A 27,458-nucleotide genomic window follows, 5' to 3' on the forward strand; every position below is an offset into this window, starting at 1 on the left:
AGGTTGTCTATTTGTGAATAGTGTTTTCACTCCCCCATTTCTGCCATTACTGGGGACTACCATCTTCTTATGTTTTTATTTTGCTTTTCCACACCCTCAAATTCTCTCAGACCAAATAATACACAATTTTTCTTCCTAAGAAAAGTATCAAAGGAAAAATAGAAAAAAGACATAAATTGCAATAATGGAACAGCCTGTTCATCTAGAATTTTTTTTCTAAAAGTGTTTCTATATGGATCTAATTTTATTTTATTTTTTTAAGAATCAATTGTTAATTTTCTTAACTTCTCAGTTTTATTATATTGAATTTTAAAATATCTATTTTGTTCTGTTGAGTCTTTATATTAAATATACTTTATGAACATTTTCTTATAAATAAAACAGAAATTTAATAATGCAATTTGCCTTTTATTTTTGTTGCTATAGAGTGCCATCGGAAGGGATTGGGTTTTATTTGGGCTTTTGTTTAGTCTTGGGTCTGGACAGTGTTAAATAGACCGACCTTTTCTTTGAGTGACTAGGCCCATGCAGAGCTCAAAGTTGTAATTGGCGTAGAAAGCCCGAAGCTTACAGGTGCCTGTCAACTACGCGAGATGGATGCCCCACGTAGGACCTTTCCCGCCCATTCTTACTCTTCTTTCCTCAGTCGTTATTAGTTACATCATATCCGATCGATCGCTGTTTTCTCGTTATCATCTGCGAGGATTCATTTCTACGACGATCGGATGGCGCTTTTCAGTGGCATCGTCGCAATGGATTATACTGAGGTTATAGTGGTCCGTCATGGAGAAACAGCCTAGAATTGCGAGGGAAGAGTTCAGGTTTCTCGATTACACTACTCTCTTCAATTCTTCATTTATAGTGATTAATGATTTTGAAATTTGAAGTTTCTAATTTTGTAGGGGCACATGGATGTGGAGTTAAATGATGTTGGGAGACAGCAGGCAATGGCAGTAAGCTAATAGTCAAAAAAGGACAACACAGAGTTAGTACAGTAAAAAGGGTGAAATGTTAGAAAACATTGCAATTATTTGCTAGAAAGGAAAAGGAATTAGGGATTATAAGACGTTCCCTCGTGTGTCCTATTAAGCCATCAGGGGGGAATTAGTAGTAGTGCTAGTGAGGGAATGGAATATTAACTCATTGAGTCTTTCAAGAAGTTATATAAATTTTTTTGGCGCCCTAGACCGTTTAGGGTGACTTTTTCGTGCTTGTTCCTTGGAAATAAGAGACAAATGGCCTCTTCAGGGATCTCAAAGACAGTTAAACAGCGGAATGCAAGACTTGGATTTCCTAAGAGCGCTTTCAAGAGCGTTAACTGCCCTTTCTTACGAGGCATTCAATGCCCTTGATCTCGCCCAAGGGCCTTTTTTCAAGGAGTGCCGGGTGAGCTTAGTTTTCGTTTACTCTCAGCCTTGCCAAGCCAAGCCGATAGGCGGTCTTCTTTCCAGTGAAGGCTCGCTTCGTTATTAGACTGCGCGGTAAGTCTATCTATCCCAAACCCAATTCAAATTTCAAAAGGGACACTTCAACCGGCAGAAAATGGTTATAAGTCCTCAAGGCGGTCGCATCAACCTACCACCAGTGCAGGCCGAATCGGGCCACCACTTGGGATGGGAATGGCTCAGCCTACATGCATCATTTGATGAAAGCACTCCAGTCCAGCCGCCTCCTAGAAGTGGCTTGTCAACCACGCTTTCCCTCCCTCAAAATATTGCGACTCTTCCATGCTGTGTCTCAGGAACCTTTTCAATACGGTCAGCATTGCTAGCTCCCGTTCATAGTTTTGCTACAGCTTTTCTATTGGTCCGTCAGTTAGTTAATAAGGATTTGTGTGCTACAAATTACAGTATGCTAAAATTACTTGCGTGTTTCTTATAGGTTGCTGGTCGGCTTGCAGAGGAGAGCGAAATCTCGGCTGTTTACTCTTCTGATTTGAAGCGAGCTCGTCAAACTGCTCAGATTATAGCAAGCAGATGCAATGTTCCCGAGGTTCGGTTCTCATTTATCTTTCTTTCAAATTGATTTCTTTTTTTTTTTCTTTTTCTTTTTAGGTTGTTCTTAAATGAAAACTTTATCATCAGATGCTTTTAAGGCATCTTTATCATCAAGGACGGATCAAGAAATTCCGGTATGCGATTTCTTCTTGTTAAACTTGCAAACAGAATGTATGGTTACTGGTGAACCGTCTATGCGGGCTAGAATGATACTGTAGACTTGCATTCCTTCAAAGCTTTTAAACATCGCCAATTCATTTGAAATAATTCAAAAGGACTTGGTGGGTTGTCAAAGTGTTGGTTCTTTGGAGTGAAATCTTTACTGGTGTCACTAATTTTATCTTGTTATGTAACTCTGTTAATTATATTGAATTTGTGGCGAGTGTTGTTTTGGAAAATTGGGGGCTGGAGTTTAATCAATGATAGTTTGCTCAATTGATGATCTATATTGTAATTAACATGTAATGAGCCTGTATGACGCCAACTAAAGTAACTTTATTTTTTATCTGATGACAATCTTGTTTTATTTTGTTGTGCTGCGGCATGCAGGGAGGTGGAGAAAGTTTAGATCAACTCTATAACCGCTGCACATCCTCATTGCAGAAAATTGGAAGGAAGCATAAAGCTGCATTTTGGGATTGAGACATATACTAGTCTTACATTGAGGATGCTAAACGTTCGAATGGATTCATATATGCTTATTTCTTTCCCATGTTTTAGTTTAAATTTTGTCTGCAATCCGATTTTGAACTCCTACATACCACTCATTTATCAAGACCACTCCAACCTATGATAATTGATATGTTCAAAGAAAAATGGGGTTCACTGTTCAGTTTCGTATCCAGTATACTCAATTAATGTAATAGCAAAGTCTGGCGGTGAATATGCATCTAACATCTTTCCATCATATGTGTTGTTTGTCAGTGGATTCTCCACTGAAGCTTAATAGTTAACCTGCAAATTCAATTTCAGGACAGAGAGTGATAGTGGTAACTCATGGTGGAGTAGTGAGAGCATTTCACAAGTATGCTGCTCCAGCAGAGGAATTGCCAGGCAAGATTAAGAATACATCTATTAACATTTTTCCCATGGCTGGTGAGGACAAGTGGACCATCAAAACCTGGGGCGATATCCGCCATCTTAGTAATATTGGGTTTCTTGAGACTGCCTTCGGAGGTAACACAAATTCTGGCTAGCTCCGTCGCGTCTGTATGAGTAATGGTATATAACTGGCAGTTTGTTGTGTAAAACTCGCTTGGGACTGGGAGTCCTTGAAGCTGCAAGTTTAGACTAATGGTATATGCACTTGACTTGGTCGTGAATAATGCCATGTAATCTACAATCATTTCTTTTAAATGTAATAACAAATTAAACTGCATTTCCATCGCAAACAAGAATAACGGATGCCCTATATTGTTCAATCCTAAACGCACCAACGGCTAGAGGAATCCTGATTTCCCTAAAACAAACGGTGGATATTGATATTTTTATATTGTTTGTTTTTTCTTTGTGAGAAATAAAACCTCACACTATCAGTGTCTATATTTTAATATTAATAGAAAATTCGATGATTTTCTCAAGTTCAGCAATAACTCTCACTCGCTTATCTTACTATCACACTTGTTCTACTCTCTTCAAATTAAGCCACCAAATTCGCATTCTCACTTGTCCAATTTCCCGTAAGAGATACCAACAGCGACAACATAATTATAAAACCATGGCTTCATCAACACAACCATTAGAATCTGCATCTAAACAGGAAACTACGGCAGCTCCATACGGCTCTTGGAAGTCCCCAATTACCGCCGATGTTGTCTCCGGAGCCTCCAAACGGCTCGGCGGCACCGCCGTTGACGGTAACGGTCGCCTCTTCTGGCTTGAATCCCGTCCTACTGAAGCAGGGTACGATATTGTACTTACTATTATGTTTGTGGTTTTTGTCTATTATTAGACCTTGTATTGATTATCTAATTAATTACTATGGTAGACGATCGGTTCTTGTTAAAGAAGCGGATAAACAAGGAGATAAAACTACAGATATTACCCCTAAGGATTATTCAGTTCGATCAACTGCACAGGAATATGGAGGTGGTGCATTTACAATATCAGGAGATACTGTTATCTTTGCAAATTATAAAGACCAAAGGCTTTACAAGCAATCTGTTGATTCCAGAGGTGGATGATGTCTTAATATATACTTATATTTTATTTTGGGATAAATGACAATAACAATTTGCTGATATGTTTAGTTTTGTATCATGTGCTTACCAGATTCTCCACCTGTTCCACTTACACCTGATTATGGCTCACCCTCTGTTTCTTATGCTGATGGAGTTTTTGATTCCCGATTTAACCGTTTTGTTACCATAATGGAAGGTATAATTTGTTAACTGCATTTAGGATGTTTGTTTGAGCCTGAATTTTTTCTTTTGGCGTGAAGCACTTGGTTTTCTTTGAGTTTGATCCCTTTTTATTCAACTCGATAGATCGACGATTAAGCAGTATGGATGCAGTTACAACAATTGTAACAGTTGGCCTCAGTGATGAGAATATCCAAGGTATAAAGTATTTCATGGAATTTTAGGACTATCACGTTGCTTGTTTTCTGTCAGTCATGTTATTACTTTGATTTTAGAATATAGCTGGAGGAGCTGATTTGTGTTTATTTGCCTACCTGTTGGATGTTTTGGCATTCAGAACCAAAAGTGTTACTCAGTGGCAATGATTTCTATGCATTTCCACGTATCGATCCTAAAGGTGAGCGGATAGCATGGATAGAATGGGGTCACCCTAACATGCCATGGGATAAGACAGAACTCTGGGTTGGCTATATTTCTGAGAATGGGTAGGCCGAATCTGTTTGTGATTTGTGTTTGAAGAACTCCTTTTGGCACTGTTATTAGATTTTAGAAGAATTCATGGTTTTTGGTGTTTCACTTTCTTGATCCTGTCATGCAGAGACGTCTATAAACGCATATGTGTTGCTGGTTGTGATACTGCAGTTGTTGAATCTCCAACTGAACCTAAGTGGTCCTCCACTGGTACTCTTTAATCTTTTGGTGAATGAGTTCTCTAAATGGCATTGCAAATTTTATCATGAAAAAGGTCCAGCATATATCAAGGGTGACCGGGGAGATTATCCTCTAGTACCTTTATTATTGATAAAACGTTATATTTGCATTATTTTCATAAAAAAGTATACTTGGATCAGCAACCTTGACATAATGCACATATCTCATTTCTGACACAAATTCCTAGAACTTATTTTGGTTCTTAAGTCTTAGATTTGATTCAATTGGGAGCTAATGATGTTGTATTATGTATTAACAGTTTAGTATTCCTCAACATGTTTCGACATTTACCTAATCAGAAATCTTTTTGTTCATCGACATAGTAAAGTTTGTTTTTTCTTTTCTAAATTCAGGGGAGCTATTCTTTATCACTGATAGAAGAAGTGGATTTTGGAATCTTTACAAGTGGGTAGGTTCTAGAACATTTATACTTTATTAACTTTCCCATTGTTTGCTATAGCTTGAATTGATTATTTTTAATATCTACTAGACCCTTTTACTTTCTTAACTTGTCCATTATTCAGTATCCCTTGAATTGATTACTTTTTATATTCTGACAACAGGTTGAATCTGTAAATGAAGTGCAAGCACTCTATCCCTTGGCTGCTGAGTTTTCAAGGCCATTATGGGTTTTTGGCACTAACTCTTACGAGCTTATTCAGAACAATGAAGGGAAGCACTTAATTGCTTGCAGCTACAGGTACCCTAAAAACTGGCTTTGTATTCTTACTTAATCCACATACCTTTTTCAATTTTATTTCTTTGCTATTTTGAAGAATATTCACAAAATAAAACACCGACTATAGTTTGAGAAGTTCTGATATTTGCTTGCAGGCAGAAGGGAAGATCGTATCTTGGTATTTTGGACTATGCTGAAAGCTCGTTATCTCTGCTTGATATTCCTTTCACAGACATAGATAATATTGTACTTTCAGACACCTTATTCTTTCTAAGCTGAAGTGCAAAGCAAACCCTCAAGTGGGATTTTGATGATGGTTCTAAGATGTGCATCTTCTGTCATACAGAGTTCAGGGAACAATTGCCTATACATTGAAGGAGCATCCGCCGTTCATCCACCATCAGTGGCTAAGGTGCTGCTAGCTGCTTTTTCTTCTTCTTCTTTTTTGTCTTTCTAATGAACTGCTATTCTTTTATTGCCACAAATTCTGATAATCTAACAGATTGTTACGGACCTAGTGATCAATATCAGCCATCTGTTTTTCTCTTTTCAGCTGGATTTGGATGACCGAGGATCCAAAGTGGCTGATTTCAAGATTGTTTGGTCGTCATCACCTGATAGTTTAAAGTACGCATCCTATTTCAGCTTGCCAGAGTTCATTGAATTTCCAACAGAAGTTCCTGGCCAAAATGCATATGCATACTTTTATCCACCTTCTAATCCCATGTACCAAGCCAGTCCAGAAGAAAAACCTCCGTTGTTGTTGAAAAGTCATGGTATGTTAAGGCTATTCACTTAATACTTGATCGATCTCATTGGTTAATTATAGTCGGACAAAGTTGCTCTTTCCTGAACTTTTTGGGTAACCTGCCTTTAACTTTCTGCTTTCTATTGACTGAATAAGAAGTTACTTTCATATTACAAATATAACAGCATCCAGGGTGTTTAAAATTTTGCAGGAGGACCTACTGGTGATACACGTGGAATTTTAAACCCGAGTATCCAGTACTGGACCAGTCGAGGTTGGGCCTTTGTGGATGTAAATTATGGTGGAAGCACTGGTCTGTGACATTTGTCCTTAATCCTCGCTTCTCTTCTATAATCTATAGACTCTATTATATTGTTCTGAAAGGATCTTAAATAGAATGCATGAAACGGGAAACTGATGGATTTTGTTCTTCAACCAATATGTTTGGCCCTTGCTGCACTTCTAAGAAAATAATAAAAAGGAAAGATATTCTGGCCTTGTTACTGATATGTTTGCTTCTTCTTTTTTCCCTACAAGTGAAAGAACCAATTAGGGCACTCCTTGAGTTACACTATTATGTTGACTTGTCATATGGCAACATTAAATTCATATGATGCTGCATAAATTTTATTTTGAAGGTTATGGCAGAGAATATCGAGAACGGTTAATAAAAAATTGGGGAATTACTGATGTTAATGATTGTTGCAGTTGTGCTAAATTTTTGGTAAGTGTCGATTCTTTGTTCCCATAATTTATATGTTGTGCTGGATTGCATAATGATTACCGATTCATAATTATATATTTATTTTTCTTCAAGGTGGACACCGGAAAGGCTGATGGTGAACGGCTGTGTATAACTGGAGGCTCAGCTGGTGGTTATACAACATTAGCTGCTCTTGCTTTTAAAGAAACATTTAAGGCTGGTGCATCATTGTATGGTGTGAGTATTTGAACCAGTACTCAACTAACAATGAGAAAAATGCTCTTCTTCTCTGAGTTTAACTTTACCCAGAAATAAAATTTGACCTATCACTTGATTGCCCCTCTGATTTAGTATAGGAAGCGCGATGCCATTTGCTGAATCAAACTGCTAACTGCATCTCATTGGTTCTGCTTAAGGCAACTTCGTTTTTTGTTTTCCAATAGCAATTTAAAAATTATATGCCAGCTACTAATTGGACTGAGTTCGTTTTGAATCTTGATTGCAAGTGTATGATGGGTCCCTTTTGGGAAATATTTTTAACTATTGGAAAGATGCAAATAAGTACAAAAGAATTATGTGTGTTTGTGTCCTTTTTATTTTTATTGTATAAATTATGTGGCAATTTAAGCATCTGTGAACTTGCTTATTATTCTGTAAATTCTGAGTTTTTTTTTTCCTTTCCTTGTGCAAATCTTTTCCATGAATTAGAAAACTGATTTTCTTTCTTCTTTATAAGATATTGATTTTGTGAAATGATTTCTAGTATAGGATGTAAGATCTTTTTCCTTACTACTAAGATCTAACTGATTTTAGTATCACGTTGGTTTATGTACAGGTTGCAGACTTAAGCATGTTGAGAGCAGAAACTCACAAATTTGAGTCTCATTACATTGATAACCTCGTTGGTAAGTTCGGTAATTGTACCTTTACATTACCACAATTCGTTTATTTTCCATTTGGCGGTAACGCAATCCTTAACTGAATATAGGTGATGAAAAGGATTACTTTGAGAGATCCCCAATAAATTTTGTTGATGGATTTTCTTGCCCCATAATTCTATTCCAAGGGTTAGAAGATAAGGTACACATACTATTTTCATTCTACTCTGAATTCTTCTGGCTTCAAGGGTGGCGATGAAGGGGGTGTTAATGAGCTAGAACTGAATAACAAGAGGTTTCTTGCTAAAGTTGTTAAATTGTCTGTGAAGGTTATATGCATTGCTATTTAATCAGAGTCATAATCTATGTGAAAAATCTCGATTGCTTTCCGAGTTCAACTTGAATTTGAGTTAACGACTCGTCAACTTATCGTCTAATTTAGGAGTCTACAGTTTAAGAGATATGGCACAGCTAATGTATACTTCATCGTTCCAGTTTGAGCCAAAGATTGTTTTTCTTTAATGCAATTTGGACGTATACAACATATCTTATATATTTAGCACAAGTCATCGTTATATTCTTAATTTCCGACTTTTTGCTCTGCAGGTTGTAGCCCCTGATCAAGCTCGTACAATATACAATGCATTGAAGAAAAAGGGTGTGCCAGTTGCTCTTGTTGAGTATGAAGGAGAACAGCATGGTTTTCGAAAGGTATTTACTAATTCTATGTTCATCTTATCACAAGATTTGTGTTGAGAGGAAAACACCAGCTTGATCTATGATTATTTACAGGCCGAGAACATTAAATTCACATTGGAACAACAAATGGTGTTCTTTGCACGTTTGGTTGGACACTTTAATGTTGCTGATGAGATTACTCCAATCAAAGTTGATAACATAGGCTGACCGCGTGATATCGAGGTATCTAATTCATGTTCTGGAGCTTAGGGATCTGCTGTTATGGTTGCACAGCAGTAAAAATGAGCTTGAGAAGTTCAGATGCCCATGGAATAGCGACAAGCTTGTACGATATAATTGCTTTATCTGATAGAAATTCTGGGAACCTGAAAGATGACTATATTGTCATGTTCTCTGTTGTCATAACCTGACTAGAAATTTGCTTCCAGTTTATTATTTTAATAACATAAGCCCACACTGTTTTGGGATGCTACTTCTTATGGTTGATTCTAGAGCTAATAGACATGGCATCATCATTGCAGGGCTTGTAATGGGGAAAAATCATTATCAATTGTTTGCAAGTTTATTATAAGCAGCTTTTCTGTATGATTAAGTTAAATGTATCAATGGAACTTGAACAAACTAATGACGGCGCAAGTTTTTGTTTGCCTTGGGTGCTTCGAGCATTGAAGTGCTTAACGTGCGATGGTAATTGAGGATACTGTTTGATCATCTTAAGTTGCGTAAAATCATGATTAGTCTGATTACAGGAATTGCATTTCTTCTGCTATTCAGTTTTTCCTTTCCTATGAATTGGTGAATAATATTCCCCTTTTACCCTGCCCCTCTCTTCCTCCTTCCAATAATCTAGGCAGCAATCCTTGGTCAGGTGAGTAGCTGGTATGGACATCCCATCGTGGCCAGGTGCTAGATGGCTAAATTCCCTGTTAAATTGATTTTTGGTTTGCAAGGCCGCAATTATCCAATATGGTATGTTATCGGATAGATGGGTTGGCATTAATAAATCACAGATCCTAAGCCTATCTGATGTCTCCCCTGTTCTAGAAGTTGACAATTGCTTTCCTTAGGCTGAGACCGCTAGCTTAGCATTTAACTTTCAGACGTTAAGAAATGAAAATATAATTTGTGGATTGCGCTTCAATTGTGTCTGAACTCTAAACAGCTCATCTGGTAGATGGCAATTGGGTAATGGTCAACATTTCCAAAGGGCATGACAGATGTCATGACCTTCCTATCATTCAACCGTCGCTCACGACCGCTGGACAAAGTTGCCAAAGCACCATTTTATTTTCAACTTTCATTTTCCTAACTAACGTAATCCATGATCAATTGTTACTGTTTATTTGTTTTACTTTAGTTTTATTTTGTTGTTGAGTCTCATCTTTTTGTCCATCAAATATTAATTGAACAAGAAAACAAGAAACAATTAGTTGCACGCCGAATTTAGGCTAGTCGTGCTGATCGAGCTCCCAACCGACATCACCAAGATACACAAAAATGTTCAGGAGCTAAAAGAATTTGATAAAATACGAGGAAAATTTGGTAAAAAGAATTTTATAACTCGACTTATGTCTGATATGGCTGCAATAATATTTACCATCTTTCAGTACAACCCTTTTTTCTAAAAAAGAAAAGAATTTCATTCATATAGCTCTACAATTTGTTCGTCAATATCAAATAAACAACTTATCAAACAAGAAATTCCAAATTGATGGACTTCACTTGTAGTGACGAGTATGAACCTAACGGCCAAGAGATCCAACGCCATTGCCAAAAACATGGGGAGTAGCAGGACTAAACGCCAATCTCCCCAAAATACCTTGTCTATATGGCAAGTAAGTTTTCTTCTTCATATCCTCAGATGCAGCTTTATTCGTTTTGTAATGCAATTCATGAGCCGACAGTTGGGCCTTTCTTCGAGTCCCCGACGCTGAACCGGAGGAACTGTCACTGGAACGGAAGCTAGAGTTTTTTGCATCTTCAGGTCTTCTAAATAAAGATGGATACTTATACTCTTTATCTGATGCTCTTCCTTCGGACGCGCTCCTAAACAACAAAAAATCTCTTAATCTCCACTTTCTTGAAGAACTCTTATTCGTCGAGGAGGAAGAGTTAGATAGCTGTGAATTAGTTTTTGAAGTGGGAGGTGCAGCTGATTGCTGTTTGGTTGATTCTTGTGACTTCCTTTCTTCTTCTTCCCATGGATATTCAGATACTCTGTACGGAGAAAGCGATCTTGCAGCTCGTCTGCTTGTATTGGATGTTAAAGCAGGACCTCTTTCTCTCCCTCTTTCTGTAGCAAATGGATCCGAATGATCTTTCTTTTTCCTCGGTGAAAAAACCTCACGGATCATCTTTTTCCCTTGAGCTATTGGTGATCTTGGCGACAAAAGCGGAGTCCTGTCTTCATGTTTAGGAGGAGGCTTCAGCGGTTTGATCTTGCCTCCGTCGAAAAGTTCTTCTGCTGAAAGAGAGTTCTCTTCTAATTCTGACCTGAAATCAAATGCGAAATCATCCCCTCCTCCTGCAGCAGGCGATTTAGGCGTAGCAGGCCTCTGTTCCCAAGTAAAAGTAGTGTTTTCATCAAAATCATCAAAAGAACGATAAAATTCCGCCATTCTTGATGGGCTTGAAGGAACACTGAGAGAGTAGTCACCGAAACGTTTTGGTGTAGACGGAGCACTCAAGAAAGGCATAGGCCGTGCATCATTGAAGTCGAAATCCATACCCGGTGCAGGTATTGCCACTTCTAATTTTAACATGGCTTGTACTTGCTTGCTTCACTCTCTGTTGCTGTGCCTCTTTTTTCTTTCTTTTGGTTTCTTGAGTGCTTGATAATCGATTTGTGAGGTTAAAGGAGAGACAGGATTGGTGGTTGATATATATAAGGGTAATGAGTAGATACAGAAGGGAGACGGAAGTTGCAGAAAGAGACAGGGTTAGATGAGATTGTTGACCGTGAGAGTCATATAAGATAGGTGCCGCCGCCATCGCATCCTTCATTATTACTATCCCTCACAAAAAAAGAAAAAAAAAAACACCCCATGCCCTTTTCATATTGTTTGATTCTTATTTCACATGGGGAATAATTTTATTTCTTTTAAGGAAAAAAGGGGGTTCTTGAATAGTTGGTTTTGTTTATTAGTAGGTGAGAATTGAGTGTTGGTGTGGTGATGAACTTTCTATGGAGAAGATGCAGAGAGTGACATATCGAATTAGGTAATATTTTGTGATAATTCTTAAACATATAAACGACTCAACGCCATTAAGTAAAATATATAAAACATTACAACTTAATTATGCTTCACCCCCACGTTTTATTTTAAGACATTAAATAATGGATTCCGGTCAATAAATTTTGTTCATCTCTACATTGCTTGGTTCTGCTGCAATGCTAATTTGCTATGCATTCTTCTGATGAATCAAATTAAGCCTACGATTTATAATATTTTTATTAATTGCTAACATACTTAGGTTGGATCATTGACAGATATTAAATAAACAATTTTTGTTTAAAATATTTTTAAGAGAGTCCATTTTATATATTTGATACAAATTTCATTTTTTTATTTGACACTATAAATTCTTGTACACCTAATTAATTAATATTTATAACTCTTCTCTTTTATTGATAAAAATTAACAAAGAGACAGATAAAAATATTAATGTTTATAGAAATAAAAATAAATTAAATAGTAAAATATAAAGAGTGAATTAAATTTTAATAATTTTTATTTTTATATATTGAGATATTTTAAAAAAATTATTATAGAAATTATATTTCTTAAAATAAAATGATAAAATTACTCGTAATATATCTATTATTGAATTTTTGGATGATTAAATCTATTTAAGATTATTTTTTTTTTCTTTGTGTTCCTTGGGTTGATTGCGGCTTTAAGGTGGTTAATATGATAAATGATACATATTGAAAGGTTTTCCTATTATAAACTAAAAGTTAATATCTAAATTAAAATATGATCGAGTTAGATTATAGGAGTTTAAAGGGAGTTTTTCTTTTGTTATTAAAGAAAAGTTGTTATTTGCCATGTGCTCTTTATTATTATTTTTTCCTTCTCCTAATTAATTATTGACAAAAAAGTTGGAAGGTTGTGCAATATTATGAAAATGTTTGCACAAAACAGACTAGTGGGAAAGGGAAATAAAATAAAGGAAATGGGGCCTTGAGAGATTCGTCATACTTGCATATAGTGAGGAATTGTTGTATGGATTAGTTGATTTATAAACAGGTAGCAAGTTTGTTTCAGAAACGTGATCAAATTTAAAAGGAAACCACGCTGTAAACGTAGATTCCAAGTTATTGGTAAACAAAAAAGTTAACCAGTAAAGGCAGTCAATATGTGAGATTTTCCACAATCATTGCCCACATTAGCGGATCTCTATGGTCGGTTGCCATTTGTAAGCTTAATTATTTCATTCGGGCTTCTATTTGTAATTGCATAAACGATAAACTCCTACATACAGAATCTGGAAAATAGAATTATGAAAATCACTTTATCTTATCAAACAATTTGATAAAATGATCAAAACAAGGGTAGAGTCATCTTGATATTAGCAGCAGCATTTGATTCGCATGATATCATGCCCGCTAGCTAGAATAGGATTTTATGGGTTCAAACTTTTCTATTTTCGTTAATCGATTTTGACCCACATCAGGAAGTAGGAGTCTTCACTTGAATGGCAAGCAAAAGCATAAACTTGTGATTTGGGTAGTAAATAATTATTTCCATTATATAGTGTAATATAAAACATTTTGTGCACAGAAAATGTGTCAAATACTTTATTAGACTAATTCATACGCTTCTAGATTAGCAGACTACATATGTTGGAAGTAATAAAACGCACATTAGGCTTCGATCTTTAAGATTTAGGCAGCGTCAGCGCTACTATATTTGGACTTTTTGGGTTCCTATACACATGAAATGCATATATATTCAGTTCCAGCCATGAAGGGAAAACTCGAAAACAATTAATTTCAGCCTCTTTCTTTGATTTTAAAAGGATATCATCTTTGCTTTGGCTGGTGCCATTTGTTTTTCTGTTGTTTATATCAGACCTTTTCTCATCATTAGGAGAATATGTTGGAAAAGGTAAAAGATTGAAAAACGAGATTCCAAAGCTAATCACCTTTATCAGTGTTGTAAAGAGTGAAATGACATCATGAGATTAACTGTAGGCTTAATGTCCAGAATTAATCTTAAATTGCATGTCATTTATTTGTTGAACTTGGAGAAAGAGACGGTATTGGAAATCTTTTTATTTTGATCTTACGAATCATATATTAAGAATAAAACAAACAGAGGGATGGATGGATGGGTTATGGTGTATGTTTGTGTTTAATTTTAAAAAGTGAGGACACGGAGTCACGTTGTGCACACAATTTTATTACATTTTTAAGCCATTATAATTCAAACCTGCAGATTCCACACGCATAGATATCAGTATTATTTAAAGGATTGTGAATGTCCTTTTCTGATCTGCATCAACGTTTCATCTTTCTCACCAGACAGAGGCTTCAACTTATTACAATTATTTTCCTATTATTGATCAAGTACTGTGACTTTGACACGTTGCCTATACACACACCCAAAGAAAAACCAGAAGAGAATCCAAAGTACTTGCTGTTGTATAATAATAGTATTATTGGTTTATCTGCAAATAGTTTTTGGCTCACTCATGATGACGTGGAGATTCCAACAAATGTCTATAACTGTTATGTAGAGAATATATGATATTGAGTTGGACGTTATTAAATTTGTTAGGCAGAAATCTGCAACTAATAAACAAAATGCAAACATACGATTTTATTTTATTAAATTAACATTAGAAATGATCTTTTCCATACACTAGTATATAAAGATATGAAGATGGTTATGATTTTAGTTAATAAAAAATGAGTTAATGCATGTTTACGTTTTCATGAAGATGACCAAGCAACAGCTACGGATACCATGAAATAAATTTAATTTGACCCTCTTCAATTATTATTAAGTTGAGGGTATAATTGCATGGCTGTAGAAAAGACCATCTAGAATCCTCAAATGTATCTACAATACATTCGCAGAAACAAATGATTATGCGTGCATGCATTAACTTTAGTCGCTCCCTACATGCATTTTCCACTACGTGATATTAGAAATATACAAATGCCGAATCTTGAATTCCATTAGGTTAGGTGACATTAGAAAATTCGTTTTGGGCTGTGCAATGCGTTCAGTTGGTTGGGTTTCAGCCTGTTCCAATTGGGCTATAGAGCCACGTTTTTTCTTGGCTTACTTGTGAGCTGTGACCCAGATCTGGCAGTTTATTATCTATTCAACGAGTATCTTGGGACCCCTTCAAACTGCGGTTTGGGCCAGGCTTGAATTTTCCAAACTTAGATATTCCTATGATCATCTTCATACATGTCAAGAAACCTTTAAAGATTTTCTTCCAGATTTCTCACTTGAAATAACCTGATGCCAACGCATTGAACTAAATCTACTTGATTATTCTAAATTTTCTAGTTTAATCTATGTGAATTATACAATGAAGTCTAAACCAGAAGTTTAAGTAAAATAAAGAATTAAATCTAAAAATAATAGTTTATCCGAATAGGGCAAGCAATACCCAGCCATTGTGTAATTCCGATGAAGGTAATGGCATACTCTAATTGAACCAATTTGAATAACTAATCATATATATTTTATTTATATGTAAATATGTATATGTAGCATATTTGAAATTAATTTCTAAACCAGATAATATCAAATCTAGATTACTTTATAATTTTTATTTCTTAAGAAAATAATGAGATAATACTCAAACCCGAAAACTGCCGTCCAAATATGAAGCCAGATATCCATGAAATAACATGGGTAGCATAAAGAAAAAGGAAGAAAAGGCAAACGACGAAACTGACTCCCAACGCTATCTATAGTCACTGGCCAAGCTTTAGAAGAAGCCAATCCTCCTTTTTTACCACACCCAAGTACTAGAACCACCACATATTTAGGCTTTAGCTTCTGTGAGTTGTGACCCTTTTTAACTTTTTCAATAGTACGTTGTTAAGTATGGCTGGCAGATGGAGCCCCATTTTAGAAAACGGTACTAGGACCACTCCTACTTGCATCACTACTTGTTCATTAGCATGGGACAAACCCTTTATTCCGTCAGGCTACCAAACCACTATACACTACTTAACCAAATACCTGGTTGGTCCCAGTACTATGGCTTTGTTTGCTATACGCTGCTTCTAAAGGCTTTAGATGAGGTTTTAGTTCTGAATTCATTTAAGTTCAGAAGAAATAGTTTTGTAATTGGAATTTTCTTTTGCAAATTTGGTCAATGACAGTTCCTTTACAACTAATGTTTTTATTATCGTTCCTCAGAATGTATTTAAAAGAAAAGGTTTTTATTATCAGGAACCACGAGAAAGCACATGCTGATGATGAGGTGATAAAATTGTTGCAAGCAATAATTAACGTTACAATAGCTAATATGAAAGCAGCTACAAAAAGGAGGCTGGAACAACCTGTCCCAAGCATTGAATAAAATGGGTTATCCCTGCAGGAAACTTTGGCCTTCTTCTTTCTTTAGGGCCACAAGCAATAATGTCTATGATTATTGGGGTGTTCAAGCGAGCACCAGCAGCTTTCTACGCATTTTGGTATAAAAGACTTCGGAAGGGGGATAATATTAAGTGGTATAACTGCCTAACTATTCATTAACATGGCCAGACAGAGAAATGTGCTGTTACTTTTTGCAGGTACTGTTCTTTAATGGCAGTATGGCACTTCCATTGATTTGGACTCTCATGTTTTATATCCATCATCAATATAGCTGGCAATTTAATTACATGAAAAAAGTAAGCGGATCCAGTTCTTTCTTTTTTTTTTTTTCTTTTTAGGTGAAATAGATTAACTTGCCAATAATCTTAATTTAAGGCTTTTAACTTCTTATATTTATTTTTTAAAATAAGACTCTTGGCGTCCTTTTGCAGCATATCATGCATCATCAGCATAATTTCTACCACTCACCTCCATTGAGAAGAGAACATTGATCCAAGATCGAAGCAGTTTTTTCCAAGAGATCTATATATATTCGTTCAGTCTTTCAGACCATGTGTAGTCATAAGCTGTAGAAGTCAATAAGTTTCTCAAGCAATGGGTGTTTATCATTTTATGTATGACCCTTTCACAAGTGTAGTTTCAGGCAGAATGGCTTAGCGGAAGATTTCTTTTTGTCATTAAATTTTCATTTTTATAAATACTTACATCAAGATCAAATAATACATTTAGCTATGATATATAATATTTATATATATCCTATATCTTTGTACAAAATTGATACTCCCCCACAATCATGTAAGCAAGCAAAAATGATGATGAAATTTATTTATGTGCACAAAAGGTATCTAAAACTGAACTCATACGGCATAATTTGAACAAACTGCGAGTGAGGCTCGCTTTTACCTCTCTCAAGGCACTTAATGGCTTCTTTCCCAAGCTCACTCGGTAGTTGGAGGCAGATCCAGTCAAGTAATGACTCCAAGTCCTTTGCGAAATCGAGTAAATACCAATCCAACAGCTTTGGGATTGCAAACTTTCTTGTTGAAAATCCCACTGCAGCCTGTAAGTACTCCCTCTTTGCCGCGTCCAGTTCATTTTCAACTTCAGATGCAGTGTACACTCTTACCTTCATTTCACAAGGTCCATCAATTAGTAATGGCATAATTTAGTAGAACCAAACATCCTGGTACTCATGACCCATTATACAAGGAGATTTTTCATTATGGAAGACATCACTGTCAGAAACACTCTGAAGGCTTTTTGATGATTTGGAAAACTACAGAGAGCCTAACCAAGAAATTCGTTCGATCCAGAGTTATCTTCACAGATATTTCACTTACTGGAAAATTATTCAGAAATAAGTACAACGATATTATCAAGAAAACAACAGACTTCTGATGCTATAAATATGAAAAAGGTTTGCACTATAGACATAGAATGCATGTTACTATCATGAGAATGAATGTGGAGCTATAGTAGGCAGTAAATCACACCCATCGGCATTCTATATACACTTACAGCAGGGGAGGACCAGCTTCCACAGGAGAGGGCAAATGTCACTAATGGTTCAGATAACTCCAACCCGAATTTGCTCCTTGCTGTCATTTCATCATTTTTTGTTCCCTTTGAAAATGCCTGATGGTAACTCAAGAACAACAATTAGCTCAGAAAGTCTTAAATTTTGGGAAAAAAGGAGAAGTTTGTGAATAAATTGAATTGTCCCCTAACTTACGTATTTTAAGTGATAAGGCAGTCTGAGGATGAAATGTTCAATAGTTATTGCATTTAACGAGTGCCCCCCAACATTAATTGTTGCCTAATTATTGAAAATGAAAATACAAAAATGTATAAGACAGAAATAAAATTTGAGAAAATGGTTCTTCAAATTCCTCATGGATTTATAGGCCAAAATCATACAAGCCATAACTGGATAAGCAATACCTTTTGCATTAGTGCAACAACCATCTCTGGACTTTCTGGTATTCCATGTTCTAGAAATGCCTGAACCAAGACAGCACAGTAAAGAGGGTCCTTCAATGACCACAGAATAGGAAAAGAAAGAAAATGCATTTATAGCATAATTTCTAAAAAAAGAGAGAAAAAGAAGAAGAAATAATGACAATCATAGATAAATCAAAACCAATGGAACTTGATAAATCACATAAAAGGCATCACATACATTCATCATGCAGGAATTGTAGATATTTATCCAGAAGGCAAGCTTCTCTTGATGGGTGAGGTTCTGTAAGTTGACGGATGCAAGTTTTCCAAGAAGAAGTCTGAGAATTCAGAAATTGATCAATCATAAATACAAGGTATATATATAATAAAAAAGACTGCATGAATCAAAATATTTATTGAAAGAAAGCTTACTTTAGCCTATGAAGTAGAAACAGAGAGTTTGATGTCCGGTTCGGATTAATTGTGCCAGCTTCTATAGCAAATAAATGCTTATAAGGACCAATATCTTTCTTCCCAACTTCTGAACATATACTGTAAGGATCTCTACATTCAATTTCTTCACCATTTTCTTGAGACACTAACGATGATAAGAAAGACAGATTATCTGCAGTACGTCTAGTCTTTCTTGAGCTCATTCGCAAGAAAATGTTTGATAAGCATTTCACAATGTCCTCAGATATCTTGTTTGGGTTGTCATTTGCTGATAGATGCTCGTCTGCAGTACTAACATTTCTTGCTTCTTTTGGATTCTCTTGGCCTATTGCTCGACATTCTAGCTGTGCATTTATATGCAACTCTAGTTAATTTAGTGCTATAACTATGTTAAATTGGGGGCATGATTCCATGATACTTACTTGCAATTTCTGAGGATCTAAGCACTTCTCAATTTGTTTATTCTCAATGGGATGTTTTTTCATGGGAGTTTTGCCCGGTTGAGCTTTATGGATTGAGGAACTCTTGTTGTTCTTCACAGAATTAGTACACAACTGATTCTCTTTCTCTTGTCCATCTATAATAAGAATCATAACTGATTAATAAAGACCATAAGCTGCTTTTGCAATTTATAAATTGGTAAAAAATGTGCACCGTCAATGTATGTTAAAAGCTGCTGCTTACCTGAAAGAGATGGCAAATGCCCAACCGTGAATGTGGTTGAATCACCTATATTTCGAGCAATGGTCTTAATATTAGCTTGTTTGGAATTATTATTTTGGGACAAGTCATATAAATCTGCAAAACTTTCCACATTCCTCTTGGAGCTTGAAATGTAGACAGCTTCTTGATATAAATCCTGCCTAAAATGCACAACCTGTTCTTCAAGCCTAACAACCTCTTCTTCCAGAACAGCCACTTCTGCGAGAAGCTCTAGCGTCTACAAAAACTAAAAATCCAGAATCAAAATTTCAATTCAAGCAAAATCGGCCAATCTTCATGTTGACCATTAGAAATATCAGCTGAAATTGGTGGGTCATTTGCTCTGTTTCTCTCCTCACGTCTCTTCTTTTGATTCTTCCCTTCTTCTAATTCAGCTTTGATTGACAAATTACTGTTACTTCCTAAAGGATTTTCGTATTTGTTTATGGACTAGCAAAGAAGTGAAAATCTGAGGTAGAAATGAAGGGATTATGAATCACTTACAGATGCAGGTAGATATGGAGGAAGGCGAGGTAGAGCTCCCAAAGGTCTGTTGAAAGCTCTCTCCAAAGCTCTATGAACGTTCTCCTCATACCTGAGCTTCTTCTTTAGTTTATCAACCTGCATGATTACAATTTCGAACACCCAATTAATAGAAGAGCTAGTGCAAAAAAAAAAAAAAAACAATTGTATTGACGGATAGTGAACTGAGAAATAAGATCAAGAAGGATGGAATAGTACATCTTGCTGCAATGATATTTTCCTCTCTCTGCTCGAGGCTTGTCGAGTTTTAGCCGCTTTAGTGGCATTTCTTTGTTTGTTCCCCTTTATTTCTATCTTCTCCTTCATGGTAATAAAGATTGAATAATTAGAAAGTAGAAGAGCTAATAATCATCAGCTGATCAAGTAAAGTAATACTGTCCGTAGAAAGTAAAACAAAGAAAATAATAGACATTAAAACAACGACCATTGATTATTACATATCATAATTATTTACAGCCATCGTGCATAACTGGAAATTTGGTGATTGCAGGGATCACTATATCCAATCAGAAATCTTTATTAAATAAAAATGAATCTTTCCTTCATTTTAATGGATTTAACTGAAAACCCATTTCAGATTCCCATCAAATATGGCAACTTTGTCAGGATTCTAGAGCTTTCAGCTTCTGGATCCTCACCATCATTGAAACTGAAGGCATAGTTCGGAAAAATAATAATTAAAAGAAGTAGAAAGACGGACATGGTTTAGTCTTCGAATAGAGTATTTACAGTATAAACTGTTTTTTCAAGATAATCGATTTAAAAAGAAAAAAAAGCGCATTATAAACGACCATAAAGGACACTGTTTAGACATTGATTAAAGTGTGAAGCTCACTTTTTCAGGCTTCGCTGGACCTTTCTTGGACTGCAGCCTTGTTCTGACTCTGGTATTCATCTTTTACTATATTCCACTTCACTGCCTCTAAATCTGCAACCCCATTTCAATAACTTCGTCAGAAGAAAAAAAAAACTCCAGAACCGAAAGAAACAGAATTGGAGGACAGAGTCCATATTGAATAACACTTAGTAACAGAGAAGACTATCTGAATATATACCTTCTTTAACATAAAGTTAATTCCTTGAAAAACCCAAGAAACTTCAATGCTTACATAATCTCTGCAAATTCCTCGATCACCGGGAAGTGAATTCGCCCAGCATCAAGCACCCAGATTTCTAGCTAAATTAAAAACACTTGAATTCAATGCTTTTATGTATATTTGGCAAATATATATATATATACAACAGAAACCAAGAGAGAAGGTGAGATATCACTGCTGTATTTTAGTGTTTACTCTTATGTGATCAGTTGAAAGACAAAATGGAAAGGATTAATAATATATAAAGAGAGAGAGAGGGAGGTGATGGGTAATGTGGTGGTTATGAAAGGTGGTGGCTAATAGCTAAATGGCAGAGAAAAAGGCCAAGTGGGCGTCTCATCTGGGAGCAATATGGCATCGTACGCAAGCTCCTCTACCGCTCTCTTTCTCTCTCTTTCTGCCTCATTATGAAATAACGTGCGCCTTCTTCTTCACTTTAAACATTCTTCACTTTCCATTTTTATTTATCGTTCCCAAAATGCCCCTTCATCTATTCTTTATTATATGACCAACTTATGTTTTCTGAATTAGTATTTCAATTGGATATTAACAAACAATTTCTTCTAATAATAAATGGACATTACAATTCATTGTGAGGATCAAACTTAAAATTTCTTTTGACTTCTCAGCCTTAGCCTCAGTAGATTTATCACTAAATTAAAGCCTTATTTTACTCCAAGGAGAAAATAAGAAAAAGAAAAAAAAAACTAACAAATTATTGTTCACAATTTTATATGATTTAATATTTCGTAATTGACAAATCGATCATTATGTGAAATGGAAAACCACTTTGCTATAATTAATAGAGAAGGTGCAGCGGAAATACCCATAGTCTTTGTTTGAAGCAGAATGGCTATTCTTGTGCATAATGCTAAGTGGGTTTGACTCAGAAGGTGGGAAGAGCGGCATCAATCGAGACCATAATTAAATTTGGCCATATATTTAGAGATGATTGGTTGTGGGAATTAGTGGAATTAATATTGGAGGTAGAAAGGTATCGAAGGAAAAGAAAGTAGGGTTTAATCATACAAGGCAAAAGCTGCACCAGTCACATGTTTGCCAACTAAACATTTTCTGGTCTTCCACAATTTTAGTTAATGGATGCTCAAAGACTTGATCGTTATTCCTCATTTATTATGTTCTTATTCATCTTTTGTTCTTGTAACTTGTAATGTTGTTCTTTTCTCAAAACCGCCAAATAATTAATGTCCAATGTTCATGTGCCTAGAAATTCAAATTTGGAAAGTTGCAATAAAAACAAGAAAAGTAAATTGTCAAACTATTTTTTAATAATATGAATTTTAGTTTTTGAATTATCACTAAACTCTATTTTTGACACATTCAATTGTAAAAAATATCTATTCATGTATATATAAAAAGAGTTAATTTAGAGCGTTTTAAATCTTATAAAATGAATAAATTAAACTCTACTGTGTGTTTATATTTTTATTGGTCAGTCACTTATTTTATCAATATCTATTTATCATTTAATAAAAAAAAAAAAAAAGGAAAAAAAAGATTGTTTTGGCCCTTAAGATGTGAGTTCAAGTTTCGGGAAGAAGAGGAATGATGCATGCACGAAACTTCCTTTCTTAATGCCAGAGGCTTTACTATTTTGGATAACAAATGTAAAGCTGAAGCTTGGAATCTAAACAAAAATATGAATCCCACACACAGCCTGCAATGTCTGGCGTTCTTCTTAAGCTTTTGCTTATTTCTTATCCAACTTCTCAAAATAAAATAACCCATCTTTTATTTTATTATATTAATAAATTCTTCTGGTTTGTTTTATAATTGAAAGCTTTGTTTGTCCGTAATCAGATAAGCTAAGGCAGGGAGAGATGCCAACAAAAATCTATGGCAAACTAAAGGCTTCTGTAAGATGTTAATGCACCCATCTATGATGATGGGAGGTGGGATTTCAAGTGAAAATTGAAGTGGACGCACCACCCACACCCCACGTGACTCGTTTATGCTATCTATTAAATTATACTGTTAGATCAGCATTAGCTGTTCACTGATTACGTCTTTACTTCGTTTCTTTTTAGAGGGTGAGACAGCCCAAATCAGCTTAAATTGAATAACTAATCTGTGTTAACAGTGATAGAATTCAAAGTTTATCAAATTATTATCACCATATGCATATATATATAACACATTATTAGATTGTGCCTCCGTATACGAAAAGGTTTTAATTAATTTATTAGTGATACGGAATGATTATGTTGCATTACAGCGTAAGAAAACAACAACGAGTGATTAATTAGACCTCTTTTTATATGGATAATCTCTTAATTATATGTCAATTCTTAGTAATTATTCACTTTATTTCTCCATAGCTTAAAAACAAAATATTTAAATTAAAATAATCACTGCAGTGAGATAAAACTATTTTGACCTTTCCTCCGCTTGAGGAATAGTCTATTTTTCAGCTTGTGCGTATTTGTAAATGGCAATACTTATTTGTGTAGCATCATTATCAATTTTATATATTTGGTAAAGGATAATGGAAAACTGGTCCATACATTACAGTAATTGCAAGCTGGATCCAAACACTGAGCTAATAGGACAATTCTGTATTTTTTATTTTCTTGGAAAAAAAAAAAAAAAAAAAAAAAGGAAAATGAACTTGTGGGTGTGGATGTAAATGTTACAAGACCCAAGACCCTCATTCTAGTTTCCATTAATTATATTTTTCCTCCTATCTTTTATATATAACTCTAGTTAAGATTCTCTCATTAATAAAGTCATGTTTGACCAAACATTTACTTAATGGAAAGAAATAGCAGAAGATTTCCTTTATTGTTTGATGCTGCAGTGACAGAGAGACAGTTTCTTGCAAATTCAACCATTATCACTGCAAGCTGATCTTCCGTTAGGTGAATTGTCTATTTTCTTGTTCATTAATTGAATTTTTAAATTTTTTTGAGTTTGATGTTTATGTAGTTTCTTTTGTCGTTTAATTGTGCTGATTTCCATATCATAATCTCCAATGACACATAAATGATAGAAAGTGAATATGTAATTAGTACTAATTACACATTCATCATCTACAAACATAATAACTAATATTAATAAAAGAAAAATCAAACTGATATTTTTAATTTTTTTTAAAAATATTCAAAATTTCGAGTTTTCAAATTCTCTCTGTCGTTTCGTTGGTTACTAATTGATAAAATTATATCAACTTCCTGATGAATGATGAGAAAAGGGTACCACTTTACAATTAATGATTATGAAAAACGAAAAAACATAATGATAAGTAGCCTCTAGTGTCTTCTCCATTTACATTCTATCGCTGCTAATTAACAATGCCCCCCATTTAATTAATCACCAAATGATTTTGATAATTAAAGGAATAGAAAAAATAAATACTGTTTAAAGTCCGTATTATATTAACAAAATATCAAACTAAATATAAATATAGAAATTATGTGGATCTCCCTTTTATGACTTATTGCATAGGGAAATTTCTTTTTATTTGTCTTATTATTTTCCTTTACATTTCATTAATAGGCAGCTGGGTGTATTTCCCATTTTATATTTTTTTATATTCCCTTGGATTTAAAGTAAAAAAGAAAGTAACACTCGCAAAGGAATAAAAAAAAGGAATGTTAGGAGATTGAGAAAGTAGTCTACAACATTCCACAATCATCAATCATCAATGACAATGAAAAAAAGAAACGCAGCAAAGGAAAGCTAGGGATTGTTTGGACACTAAAAGAAAGAAAAAAAAAAACACTATCAAGTAGTGAAAGAGAACTGTTGAGGAAATGATTTGTGGTAGGCGGTGGACATTAATCTTCCACGGTTGGTGACAGAGGTGTCCGAGTAGCACCCGAGTTCATCGACTGGGGAGGGGACTACTTCTACCTCATCAATTGAAACTTGCGAGAAAATGAAACATTTTTTGGACAAGTATGCTACCATTCGCACACCATTTTCATTATAACACAAGACATTTTGGTCCTACCATTTGTGTGTACTATCATTTCCTTTCCTACTTTTATTCTTGTTCTTAGAGACCACTTTCAGCCATTCTAAGTTAATCACTTGCATGTAAGTTTTAACAATAAAGTTTTAGGTTTACATGTTTAGAAGAAGAAATCTCATACGCTAGAACATTTATTTTTTTTGATATCTTTGCCTTTTCCAACAAAAAAGAAAAAGAAAAAGATCAGGCTCGGATCAAGTAATGAGAACATGTGTAAAGCTTAAGAAAAAAAGAAGACAAGGGAGTATCATGCTGAAAGGGCATTGAAAAGAGAAACTTTGGTAGGTCTGTTTGAGAGACCGAGGGAATCATGGTGACTCATTTACTAATGACCCACCACAAGAAACATTTATATATTTTTTCATATTAGAGCTTCAAATGTATGTCTCAACTTTTCATTTTGTGGATTAGAAGCTGCGAGTGTGATGATTGTGCTCCGGATTCCATAAGTATTACCCCACAAAGTGAGCCATCCCCCATTTCCCTTCATTTTCATTGCAGAAAGCCACACCCTGCTCTACTCCTCATCCATGTCTTCCTACAAAAGTGCACTCTGTTATATATATATTTATAGCTTTAAAAGCATTTCAGTGTGGGACTTGGTTGATGAGTTGGAGTTGATGTTCATGCCACCAAAATCATTGTACTGCTTCCTTTACCTAAAGATTATCTATTGCTCTCCTATGATCTTCTTTTTCCCCATTTATGAACCCCCCCTCTCCTTTTGTTGGGCCATATAATTTTTATCATAACTTTTCTGTATGCTGGCATGTTATTTTCATTTTCAGATTAATTTAATATGTGCAGCAAATTAGTCCTATTAAATTGAGAAAAATGCAGAATGTTATTTATGAGTTCCCATACAGAACTCTTGGTATGAAAGGGATTGATATGTTTATCCAAATTAATAAATGAGAAGACTTAAACTTTGAAAATATTAAGGTTGAGAGACAGATCATACTACAAAAATAAATGAGTATTTTGCTTAAAGGACGATCTAAATATAGTAGAAATTATTGACAGTATAAGAGATGAGAAAGTAATATCAATTTGTTTAGTGGGGTAGTCATGCTGGTGTCCTTTCTCTTCTGTGCCATTTCACCAGGTGTCCTTGATGATAATAAATTTAATGCTTCAAACTATAACAGTTCTCGAACAGGCAGTAATCATTTGAAATTAATAATTCAGAATGATCAGATTTAACTCCTATTTAATTGCATTAGAATTAGGGAATGATGATTAATTTTGAAGGGCAAGATGGAATCATATCTTCCAACGTATAGTGGATGGACGGAAAAATCTAGGGCATATATGTAATGATGGGATGAAGAAGCCATCAAAGTCAAAGGCCAAGGGCTTGAAGTGGTCCGACTGTCTTTGGAATGCATGGGTTTCTGGGTGTCTCAACTTTACATGAGGCCAAAATAGAACATGGAAAAACAGTGGCAATCTGACGATCCAGGGAAAACAGCACTTCCATTGTAAAAAGTCCCTCTTTTCATTTTCAGTAGATCGAAAGGAGGTCTAAAGTCCATTATAGCATATTATTTATTCATATTTTATATTATGCTTTGAATGAGGATTAGTCACTGTTTCACTGTCTTGTCTCTTGGCCCTCCATTTCTGATAATATCTCTATTATTTGAAGAATAAAAGTTTAATGACACTAGTTCTGATTTTTCTGCAAATGTAATTAATGATGCAATCAAAATGGAGCAAGCAAATTGGTGTTATTTTTTCCACTTAAGGGTGAAATAGCCCACTTTGTGTCCCATCCATTGCTCATTATAATATCTTTCAATTGGTTTTGCCAGCTGGCCTTTCTGGGGGACAATATTTCCTTTAGAGTGTTTGTCCTCTAATCACAGGACAGCATGAACATTTTTGCCCTCCTGCATCTTGAGCAATTCTAATACCAATCACTGTAACTTCCATTGTCACATATTTCTTTTAAGGATCAAGATGGCTAACGTGGCAATTTTTAGTGCTACATCTTTAAGGGAAAAATGATACGTGCACCCTCTTTTAGAATAATCTTAGAGAGGATTTCCACGTATCTTCTTCAGTATTCCATACCATCAGCATAATTTCAGTGAAAAATATATTAATTCCACTGTTGAGCATGTTCAAATAGGTGAATGACTGTGCACATGTTGCTCAAGAGACCAGATGGTCCAAAAATGAATCACAGAGGGGAGAGAGCTAAGACGAGACAATAAAAGTTAACTTTTTGCTTTCATTTTAGATCGATTAAATCCATTGGAGTTTCAATCTGAGGCCATAGATCTACCGTGTGACTATATAGGAAGGGTCTGAAAATTTATTACGTGAGACAAAGGAACAGACAAAATCCCAAAAGAAAATCTCTGGAACGCTGCATAA

At 35.1% G+C, this 27,458-nt stretch overlaps 4 protein-coding genes and 1 long non-coding RNA gene across 7 annotated transcripts; 3 read left to right on the top strand and 2 right to left on the bottom strand.

Annotated features, from left to right (window-relative positions):
• Positions 1 to 666: 666 nt before the first annotated feature.
• Positions 667 to 9,346, top strand: LOC8260869. Of its 2 annotated transcripts, none has more exons than XM_048370745.1 (21): positions 667 to 821; positions 903 to 1,757; positions 1,882 to 2,131; positions 2,547 to 3,899; positions 3,985 to 4,172; positions 4,269 to 4,373; positions 4,484 to 4,555; positions 4,695 to 4,842; positions 4,956 to 5,038; positions 5,422 to 5,477; positions 5,632 to 5,768; positions 5,903 to 5,993; positions 6,094 to 6,159; positions 6,301 to 6,523; positions 6,707 to 6,808; positions 7,134 to 7,219; positions 7,313 to 7,435; positions 8,034 to 8,103; positions 8,187 to 8,278; positions 8,683 to 8,787; positions 8,869 to 9,346. In XM_048370745.1, the coding sequence occupies exons 4-21, from the start codon at positions 3,565 to 3,567 to the stop codon at positions 8,980 to 8,982; spliced, it is 2,196 nt and encodes a 731-aa protein (XP_048226702.1). In that variant the 5' UTR covers positions 667 to 821; positions 903 to 1,757; positions 1,882 to 2,131; positions 2,547 to 3,564; the 3' UTR covers positions 8,983 to 9,346. The 2 variants fall into 2 exon arrangements, with proteins under 2 accessions (XP_048226702.1, XP_048226703.1); XM_048370746.1 differs by having other exon boundaries at positions 1,882 to 1,992.
• Positions 726 to 3,193, top strand: LOC8260870 (phosphoglycerate mutase-like protein 4). Its single transcript, XM_048370876.1, has 6 exons — positions 726 to 767; positions 903 to 953; positions 1,249 to 1,386; positions 1,882 to 1,992; positions 2,096 to 2,180; positions 2,970 to 3,193. Exons 1-6 carry the CDS (start codon positions 726 to 728, stop codon positions 3,191 to 3,193), a joined length of 651 nt encoding a protein of 216 aa, XP_048226833.1.
• Positions 9,347 to 10,313: 967 nt separating the features above from the next.
• On the bottom strand, positions 10,314 to 11,790 carry LOC8260868. Its single transcript, XM_002510223.4, has one exon. It carries the CDS (start codon positions 11,535 to 11,537, stop codon positions 10,518 to 10,520), a length of 1,020 nt encoding a protein of 339 aa, XP_002510269.1. The 5' UTR covers positions 11,538 to 11,790; the 3' UTR covers positions 10,314 to 10,517.
• A 4,371-nt stretch (positions 11,791 to 16,161) lies between these two features.
• Positions 16,162 to 17,063, top strand: LOC125369207. Its single transcript, XR_007214847.1, has 2 exons — positions 16,162 to 16,642; positions 16,778 to 17,063. It is a non-coding gene; the product is annotated as an uncharacterized LOC125369207 (long non-coding RNA).
• On the bottom strand, positions 17,059 to 21,504 carry LOC8260867. Of its 2 annotated transcripts, XM_048371112.1 has the most exons (13): positions 21,041 to 21,504; positions 20,821 to 20,913; positions 20,624 to 20,634; positions 20,184 to 20,285; positions 19,947 to 20,063; positions 19,425 to 19,680; positions 19,163 to 19,317; positions 18,720 to 19,084; positions 18,526 to 18,625; positions 18,288 to 18,347; positions 18,079 to 18,162; positions 17,865 to 17,981; positions 17,059 to 17,472 (listed from the first exon to the last, which is right to left on the bottom strand). In XM_048371112.1, exons 3-13 carry the CDS (start codon positions 20,627 to 20,629, stop codon positions 17,173 to 17,175), a joined length of 1,662 nt encoding a protein of 553 aa, XP_048227069.1. In that variant the 5' UTR covers positions 20,630 to 20,634; positions 20,821 to 20,913; positions 21,041 to 21,504; the 3' UTR covers positions 17,059 to 17,172. The 2 variants fall into 2 exon arrangements, with proteins under 2 accessions (XP_048227069.1, XP_015576897.1); XM_015721411.2 differs by lacking the exon at positions 20,624 to 20,634 and having other exon boundaries at positions 21,041 to 21,503.
• Between the last annotated feature and the right edge of the window lie 5,954 nt (positions 21,505 to 27,458).

The sequence above is a fragment of the Ricinus communis genome, chromosome 2 (genome assembly GCF_019578655.1).
Source record: "Ricinus communis isolate WT05 ecotype wild-type chromosome 2, ASM1957865v1, whole genome shotgun sequence".
NCBI classification, from domain to species: Eukaryota; Viridiplantae; Streptophyta; class Magnoliopsida; order Malpighiales; family Euphorbiaceae; genus Ricinus; species Ricinus communis.